The following is a 9,775-nucleotide window of genomic DNA, read 5'->3' on the forward strand; positions in this document are numbered from 1 at the left end:
ATTTATGTCAATATGCTTATATGTGTTAACAAAACACTTGCATAAGAAGTATGTAGTAATACAGTATTAGAGGGAGTAAGGCTGTAAGGCTAAGACATTTTTCATGTCAATGCAAAGCCCTGAAAATACACTTTGCTTTTTACCAATAGATCTAGGGGGTACACTGAACTATCTTGATAACCTCTCATCATAGAACAATGCCAGCAATTTGCAGTATGACAAATTTATTAATGAATTTGTATTTTTCATAACTAAAAAACCTGTGGTCTTAACTTATCGATAATTCTTCTAGTGCCAGCTGGAAACCGGTAAAAGTAACAAACAAGGAACTGGTGGCAACGAGGTAGGCCGATAGGCCTAGGTGGCAACCTTCAAGTTCCTTTACGCACGTATCGAAGGAATGACGCCTCAGTTTCTTCCATCTCAGGAAACTTGAATGAGGGGTGGCTAGAGGTGGGCCATATAAGGTAAGACCGCAGGTTTGTTAGCTATGAAAAATACAAATTGATTAATAAATCTATCATTTGTTCATATGCAGAACAAGCCTGGGTCTTAACTTATGGAAAGACTCACTTTTGGAGGGAGGAAAGAAAGTCTTGAACAGACTGGAGGTTCAGCACACCTGGTAACTCTTCCTGGCTTATAGAAGCCTATGGAAGGGAACCAAAGCCTCTGACATAATAAGTAAGTGATTATTTAACAGTCAAACTTATGGAATTTTGCACAATGTAATGAGACAACATAGGAGGAAGTTAAAGAACTATATCTGCAGATAAACCTTTGTAGCCACCAATAGTTTGTCATCAATCCTCTCTCACCTTGCTAGACAGAGGAGGGACTTGCTTTTGGCAAAGTTTTATATTCGTGTAGGAATAAGCAAAACTTAAACAAAAAGGCTGCAGTCTCACCTGTATCAGACCCGATCCAGCAAATGATGGAATAATTTCTTTGCCCACTGGGTAGAGAAGAAAAGGAAACTGAAAGAGACCAGCCATCCCATTCATTCTCACTTTCATACCATCATCTTAGGCAAGATACAAACTGTCCCGCTAGGGGCACTGGATGAGTTATAAAGTGTCCAGGACCTGTGGGCAACGTCCCGCAGATAGAAGTGAAGGTGGTCTGACGAAGCCATATACAGCCTTCAAAATCCTTTGAACAGACATGTTCTTTCTAAATGCCAAAGAAGAGCCTAGCCCCCTAACATCATGTGCCCTTGCATGCACTGTGCTAGGATTGGAGCATTAAGTCGAACCATAGGCTTGTCTTATAGTCTCACACAGCCAAAAGGAGATCGTATTCTTGGGCACTTCTTTCTTGTTCTGGCTAGTGCTAAGGAAAAGTCATCAGCACCCCAGTCGGAGATGGCAAGCCCCTTTCAGGTAGCAGCATAGTGCTCGGACAGGGCAAAGGAGTAATTCGTCCGGACCGTTATCAACAAAGTCATTAAGAGACGAAATTGAGAAGGAACCAAATCTGTCATCATGACGAGGGGTTTTGGGTCTTACCACGAATTCTGGGATAAATTCGAAGGCTATAAATGTCCAAACCCTCGTATGCTTGACATCATAAGATGGGCCATGGAGTTCACCAACTCGCTTTGAGAAGGCCAGAGCCAGCAGGAAAACTATCTTGAGAGTCAGGTTCCTATCTGACGCACGACACACAGGCTCAAACAGGGCACAGGTGAGGCTGCCCAGTACCAAAGTCATGTCCCAACTGGGTGGTCTAAGCTCTTTTGGAAGACAAGACTGCTGAAAGCTCTTGAGAAGCATTGAGTTCTCCCAAGAAGAAGAAAGATCAACATCCTTCACTCGTAAAACTGCACTCAAGGCAGCTCTGTAGCCTTGATGGAAGACATGGAAAGTTGTTTCTCTCTGTGGAGAAAAACGAGGAAGTCTGCTACCTGCTGAACAGAAGGTCCAATTGGAGAGAAACACCGTTGACGACACCAACCACAGTAAATGGCCCACTTACCTTGGTACACAGCTGAGGAAGATCTTCTGAGATAGCCAGACATCTCTGACACTGCTTTGCGAGAAAAGCCTCTCGCTCGAAGGAGATACTGGATAGTCTCCAGCTGTGAAGATAGGCAATCTACTGAGTGGTGGAATCTATGGAATCAGGTTGGCACAGAAGGTTGTGCCACGGAGGAATCTCTCTCAGAGCTTCTGACAGCAGGGTTAGGGGATTGGGGAACCATTACGCGTGGGGCCACATGGGAGCAACAAGGGTCATACTGAGGTTCTGAGAAGTCATTACCCTGTTCAGAACTTAACAGCTTAGGCAAAATGGAGGGAAGGCATAGACCTCCAGATTGTCCCAAGAGTGTTGCAGGGCATCCTCCGCCACTGCAAATGTATCTGGAACCATGTAACAGAAGACCTCTAGTTTTCTGTTGAACTTCGTGCGAACAAGACTATTGAGGGTCTTTCCCACAGATGAAAGAGCCTGTTTGCAATGTCCTGGTGCAGAGACCACTCTGTCCCTATGACCTGACTCCGACGACTCAGATTGTCCGCCACTATGTTCCTCCTGCCCGGGATATACCCGGCAGAAAGATCCATTGAATAATCTATCGCCCATTAATGAAGAAGCACCTTCAGGGAGTGTAGTTGGCGTGACACCAGCCCCTCCTGCTTGTTTACATAGTCCACCACCGTGGTGCTGTCTGACACTAGCACCATGGAGTGCCCCAACACCCTCTCCTGACATTGCTGAAGAGCTAGGAAGGCAGCCTTGAGCTCCAGAACATTGATGTGAAGCTGCCTCTCTTGTGGAGTCCACACTCCAGATGTTTTAAGACCTTCCAAATGTGCTCCCCAACCCTCGCATGAGGTGTCTGAGAACAGGAGGAGCTCTGGAGGAGGAGAATGAAGAGGAACCCCTACAGCCAAGTTTCTGTCATCTGACCACCACGACAGGTCCTCTTATTTCCTGTGACAGCTGAACTAGAAAATGAGGAAGAGCCCTTGCAGGGGACCAAAACTCTTTCAGCCTCCACTGGAGAGACTGAAGATGTAGACAAATCAAGTCTTGTCAATTAACTGCTGAACAGAACATTCACAAGTAAAGTAATGGTTGTGCAGGTGCCATTCAAAAATTCTGTGACCTTTTTGACATTTTTGCATATCCATGAAGTTTCCATTCACAAAGATGATAACCATGAGTTCAGTGTGAGACTAGAATAAATGTCTATCTTCTTTGTTATACTAGAAGGATGATCCCATTTAAACAGTTTTGCATCTTTCATGCTCAAGTTAACTTCACAGAATGTTAAGGCAAAACTTTAGTTCATTCCCCAAGATACCCTTCAAAATTTTCAGTCTGAGAAGGAAGTCGAAGTCCCAGTCAGGTACCCTGCTACAGCTAGTAAGTAGCCTATCCTATAGATTTGTCATTTTATTTCTGTTAAGATGAACTTTTTCATCTCATGAAGACAGAAATCAGACAACACATTCCTCATTTCTCTAATTAGTTCTTCTGACTTCTGAACCTAGCCTGTTTTTCTATCACTGTTGGGTAAGCAATCTATCACCTATGTTTTTCTCACCCAGAACCTGTTTTCTTTGTGGTTTTCTCAACATAATCAGAGATGGTATCGGCAGGAAAATTAAGTCATAAGATTGTCATAGCATAGATAGTTAGAATAATATAAGTTTCATGCTCTTAAAAAGAAATTTTTGTCATACATTTGCCACTTATTATAACCTGCTAATTAGTCCTATGATGCAGATTAGTAAAAATAACCCCATATAGGGTACTGTTTGCAGTGTATCCCCAGTTGAATTACTTTCTGCTTCTGAGATAAGTGACCAATGGAGAATCAATGAATATTAGCATTACCTATCAAAATAACCTAGTGTAACCTAACAAGTGACTCTCCATAAATGGGGAGGCACTTTCATTGACAGACCTAAAAACACAGATGCGGAACCTCTCCACCAGTTGCAGTACTGCTAGGTATTTCCATTGTATGTACAGTACACCCAGTTCCTGCCTTTACTATTCATCAATTTGCTCAGTTCTCTTTCCACCAAGCTGTTCAATTTCTTTAGCTTACCTACTAAGGGATTCAGAGCTGATGAAACATGGTTTTTTGGCAATACCTATTTATCAGAGCATTGGATAAAGGTGAAAGTTGGCAAATGTGTTTTTTGGCAATACCTATTTATCAGAGCATTGGATAAAGGTGAAAGTTGGCAAATTTATATTTTATACCCCTACCTAATTTTTACAAGTATTGTTTAGTACCTAAGTTCAATACTTCTGGTACTTATCAGAGTAAAAGTGTGTTTCCTATGCCAGAGCCATCAAAATCGCAGGTAAGGGTTTTGAACACAATAATGACGTTAACCTATGACGTCATGAGGCTCCATCCACAGTGAAGAGAAGTTTACATAATCGGAAAACGTCTCTTCACTGTGGCTGTTCAATTTCTTTAGCTTACCTAAGGGATTCAGAGCTGATGAAACATGGTTTTTCAGCAATACCTATTTATCAGAGCATTGGATAAAGGTGAAAGTTGGCAAATGTGTTTTTTGGCAATACCTATTTATCAGAGCATTGGATAAAGGTGAAAGTTGGCAAAATTATATTTTATACCCCTACCTAATTTTTACAAGTATTATTTAGTACCTAAGTTCAATACTTCTGGTACTTATCAGAGTAAAAGTGTGTTTCCTATGCCAGAGCCATCAAAATCGCAGGTAAGGGTTTTGAACACAATAATGACGTTAACCTATGACGTCATGAGGCTCCAACCACAGTGAAGAGAAGTTTACATAATCGGAAAACGTCTCTTCACTGTGGCTCTGCCTACTAGCCAATGACATATTCACTAATTAATATTAGTACCTATCCTAGGCTTCAGTGATATCAATGATGGCAAGCATTCTCAATAATTTTATTATTATTATTATTATTTGAGGTTTCATCGCAACTTCCACAGCAGTTGTTGGGACTAAGTTGTTAGCTTGGAATTCTTCCATTTTCTTGATATTCGTATTGTTTCTGCTCTACAAATAATTCATCCACATAATGAAACAGTTTATAGCACATTTGTTAGTTCTACATCTGTTCAGGGCGGGAATACAAAAAGACATTCCGTTTTCTTTTACCTCAGGTTTCGACACTATAGCCTTCTATTTGCAGCAAGTCAGGAGCGGTTACTACAAGTAGAATTCAAATGAAAAGCAATGATACCTCATTTCCCTCAATTGTTAGAGGTGTAAAGGTCAACGCCATTGTTTTATTTCAGTTAATGTAACCCATTGCTATTTTTCTTTTTTTTTTTATTTATATACCCTAAACAGCACTCATATAGTCTACTTGCTGCAAATAAACGGTAATGGTAAGTCAAGATTTTGAGGGCAAGCTATTATTTACCTACTTAATATCAGTCAAATGTAACACGATTTATATTGATATGCATGGAAAGGAAAATATATTGAAGTCAGTTTGAATCAATGTGTTTTCATAAATATGTTTTAGATATACAAATAAAACGTCTAACACTATACATAATTTATTTACAAAATGTCTTCATCGCCACTCTCAAGGAAGAGGTCATCATTCCCATCCTCATCATCGCTAGTGATGTCAATGATGACTGGTTCCCGAATCCATGCTCTCATGGCTATTGTCTAGCATCAGCTCCTTCCCAACCCTTGTATGTCTAATATTAAACAAGTGTCTGCTGAAGTGCACCAACTCTCTTTGATGAAGCTAAGGCCAGTAAGAAAATCATTTTGAGGGTTAAATTTCTGTCCACTGAATCCCGTATGAGTTCATATGGAGCACGAGTTAGACTGCTAAGCACCAGGGTCAAGTCCCAATTAGGAGATGATTGCACTGGGATTTTTGAGTTGGGGGAAAAAATGTTATTTGCACTCACTGGAATGGTAAAATTTATAATAAAATAAATACAAAATCATTACAAAAGTATTGGTACTTGTACTATATAAGGTCCATGTGTTTTAATAAATAATAATGATATTTATAGGATTGCATCCAAACCTAATTTAACCTTGGACACCAGTTTCTTCATTATCAGAAGAATGAGAGTTGCTCCTCCTGGACACCTCTAACTATTCAAGTTGTGAGGGTGGGTCATTCACACAATTACAATGTCACTTTAACCTGGGATGCTAGGTCTTACCTGTCATGGGAAGTGCTTTGCTTCCTTTGGACCTCTGCAACCTTAGATGAAAGAAGTGTCAGGGCTCCATTCTAACCTTACTGAACCTAAGATACCGCATCCTATCTTGTTGGCATTACATAAGTTGCCACATTGCTTACCATAAGTACAAGGGTCTACTAGCCTTCCAATATGCTATTTGGGCATGGGTGGAGTTCAGCATATTCCCCCCCAAAGAGTAATGCAGCTGTTCATAGCACTTGTGACTTTTTAGAAAAAAGTTGACATCATGATCACAGAAAAATCACATTCACTACATTTTACCTCCTCCATTTCTAGGAATCATTGTGGAACTGAATACTGGCTGATGAAAACTGAGAGTTGTAAAAACACTATAAAACTTAACTGTGAGAATTACTGTATAAGTTATAATTGCCAAAAACATTAGATAGCTATAATGTTAGAAGAAAAAGAAAAGATCACATAAGCAATATTCTGTGTCCCGTATGATGTATGACCCCAAGACTTTGTAATGTCAGAATTTGGCATGGAAGAGGTAAAAAGTTTCATAAGTTTAAAGCCTAGTTAACATGTAAGTTGTTATCAAGATGCCCTTGTCACTATTTAAGGATAACAAAATGAAACCCATCATCATTCATCCAATGACACTAAAGGGCCTAGTATTACCTTTACAAAATTCACTTAGTCAGCTAACAAGAAAATATTTAGGTTATAAATCAACCATTTGACCCTTGACACTAGCTTATTTGATCACCACAATTTGAATACCTCATGCAAGCCCTTTGAGAATCTGGTTATGCAACTCTATGGGGTAATATTGTTAGACTTTAATTTTTGCCCAACACCAAATTTAACATAAAAAAAAATTGGCAAATGAAGGTTATTTTGGCAGATGCTGCCTGAGGAATACAGGGGGTAAGTGATTATGAGGGTGAGTATTTACTGACAGAAGTATGATCTGAGTCATTTTCAAGTTTGTGCTGGGTGGGAAGTCTCATAATGGGAGATTTAACAAATCCAACCCTACAAACTCAGTAGGACCTAGCACCCTTGGTTAGGTTAGGAAGTATCCCTGTATTTTACAGTATGACTTTTATTGCACTCTAGGTTAGGTTAGTTGGGGGAGGGGGGGTTCCAATGGCCCCACCATTAAGTAAGGGCCAGGCACCAAGATTAGGTTATGATGCGTTCCTGTATTTTATTCCACAAATCTTATTGTACTCTTAGTTAGGTTAACTGTGCCCAGTGGCTCCTGGGGAGGGTAAGGTTATGTTGGGAAAGTTAGCTTAGGATGCATCTCCATAACTGTCCTTCCTACATTTTTCCCCTTAATAAATTATTGGATGACCATTACTGTTGAAATATGCGGATATGAATGTTACTGAATATGCTGTGATTTATGCAATTCCTACCTTTCTGACAGGTGCAGTTCTACTTTGGTTTTCCTTCACCCAAAAAATCTGACTTCCCACTGGGGTTCCCAAGAATTGCTGGATAGGGAGGGAGGAGAGGAAAACACAAATCCAAGTAGTTTGTGTCAACAATAGGAGTCAAAAATGTGTAAAACAGAATAAGCACACATCTTGATAGTGTTAGGCTAATTTGCATAGCATGTTAACAATTACATCAGTGAAAAAGAACATACGAGCCAAGTTAACCTAATCTAACCTATCCTAGGTTGTTACACACCTTAAAAATCTGTGGGGGAGGGCCTAGTCTAGCTTACATTAGTATCATTTATGGTAGCTCGTTGAATATAATGTATACTGTATAAGAAAAATAAGACAGCGTTCACATCAGCTGTCACTACGGGCAAACATTTCTGTCAGCCAACACCCAAGCTACCCTAAAATTAGGTTATAGGCAACGTCAATGAAATTACTAAAAATCCATCCCAGGCTATTAAAATAGGCTTGGACATCGGATTAACCACATAATTATACTTTGACAGTTCTAGGATATATGTACAATAAAGCGGGACGTACCCCAACAAAACTTACGACAGATCCACGGGCTGGGCCTACCTGCTGGTATCTGTTGGACGTGACCATTTCCCCCCTTTTCCCTAGGCCTGGGCTCCTTTTTATGCTTCCGCCTGGGCATCCCTCACGAAGTCATCCCACCTTCAGGTAGCCTACCGTAGGCTAGGAGGTTACCCTGTTGCAGGTGTCTATTTTTTTTCACAGTTCGTATTACATCAGGTTGGTAAACATTGCCCAAAAGACTCGATAACTGTTCCGAAACATCAATATGGTGTGGTTCGAACTTAGAAGTTTCACGAGTCGGAACTAAATACGAGACACCATAGATATTGAACCATATTACGGATATACGTGGTCTTATGATGATAGCAGGGGCTCTTGCTCGTAAATGTGCCCGTGACCATCATTATATCTGTGTTAATACGAGATGGTAAATGCTCACAGATAAAGACAATAACAAAAAAATCTATTTTCTTCCACTTTACATTTCACGAATGTTTTATCTTGCCCCGCGACTTGGAAAGATGCATTTTTTAATATTAGCAAAAATGAGCGCATTAAAAAAATCTTGACGGAAGACAACCAGTGAAAACCATAGTCTCGAAAGCTTGATAGACAGATAATCGTATATAACTATTTCTAGAATACATGGCAAACAAGTTTTATTCTTAACTGATTTTCCATCCTTATACTTTTCCTAGCCTAGCATTCAAAAGTTAGCATACCAAAACCTACTGGAAACGTCCGCAATACCTCCGTAAAGTAAATAAGAGGTCCTGTATAAATTCAAGAAAAAAAAAGATGGTTTTGCTAATGAGGGCCATTTGCAGAGGTTGCAGTGAATAGTATGCTCTGCCGTTCGAGTTCTTGAAGGATTTAATTAAATCCTTGCTGGATCTTGCGTCCTTCGAAAGTCATTGGCTTTCCTGTATAGAAACGTTCATAAAAAACTTTAAAAGGGAACACAACTTGAGGTCTGTTTTAGTTTATATGTACACATTCGTTACCGGGGTCCAAGCGATGTTAGGCAGGGCAGCCGATCAAGGCTACGGTCTACCGCACCGCCAAATCAAAGTACTTCAAAAGAAGGCATCCTGCTTACCCCATATAAAAATGGGAAAAAAGCACGTTAAAACGAAGAAGTCAAAGTTGCGCTACTATCGACGGAATTTCAGATGCCTTTTATCCATAGACGTAACATCATTCATAATGATTAGTATCAGGAGTGTAATAGCCTACCTGTATTTGCTTCACGCTGTCCATCATCAAGTAGTATTTCTTACCGTACACGTAAGCATGTAAATTGTAAATTCTTTCACTAAACTCTCTCTCTCTCTCTCTCTCTCTCTCTCTCTCTCTCTCTCTCTCTCTCTCTCTCTCTCTCTCTCTCTCTCTCTCTCAAGTGAAGAATACGTGACTGGTTTTGATCAGAACGAACAAGGTGATGTCAACGATAATTTAAGTCCATTTTATACAACACAGGTCTTAATTATGAAACGTATTTAAGGCTTATTCTACATACACAGTCATATAGAGCCACTGGCCGGTTTTAGGATAAGGTTTAATGCGGTTCATATGTGTGGTAAGGTATAATATGGTATAAGTGACCTGGCGTGGACCCTCTGGACTCGAC

The 9,775-nt window shown here is 40.1% G+C and overlaps 1 protein-coding gene across 7 annotated transcripts in view; it reads right to left on the reverse strand.

Annotated features, from left to right (window-relative positions):
- fsd (fates-shifted) overlaps positions 1-8,638 on the reverse strand; it is a 48,682-nt gene extending 40,044 nt beyond the window's left edge. For 2 of the 7 annotated variants that reach the window (XM_067109929.1, XM_067109928.1), the window contains exon 1: positions 8,146-8,402. In XM_067109929.1, the coding sequence (XP_066966030.1) occupies positions 8,146-8,263 (118 nt within the window). In that variant the 5' untranslated portion in view covers positions 8,264-8,402. Of the gene's footprint in view, positions 1-8,145 lie in introns of all 7 variants that reach the window. The other 5 variants (XM_067109931.1, XM_067109934.1, XM_067109932.1 and 2 more) reach the window with 5 other exon arrangements.
- Positions 8,639-9,775: the final 1,137 nt, after the last annotated feature.

This window comes from Macrobrachium rosenbergii, chromosome 10 (genome assembly GCF_040412425.1).
Source record: "Macrobrachium rosenbergii isolate ZJJX-2024 chromosome 10, ASM4041242v1, whole genome shotgun sequence".
NCBI lineage: Eukaryota > Metazoa > Arthropoda > Malacostraca > Decapoda > Palaemonidae > Macrobrachium > Macrobrachium rosenbergii.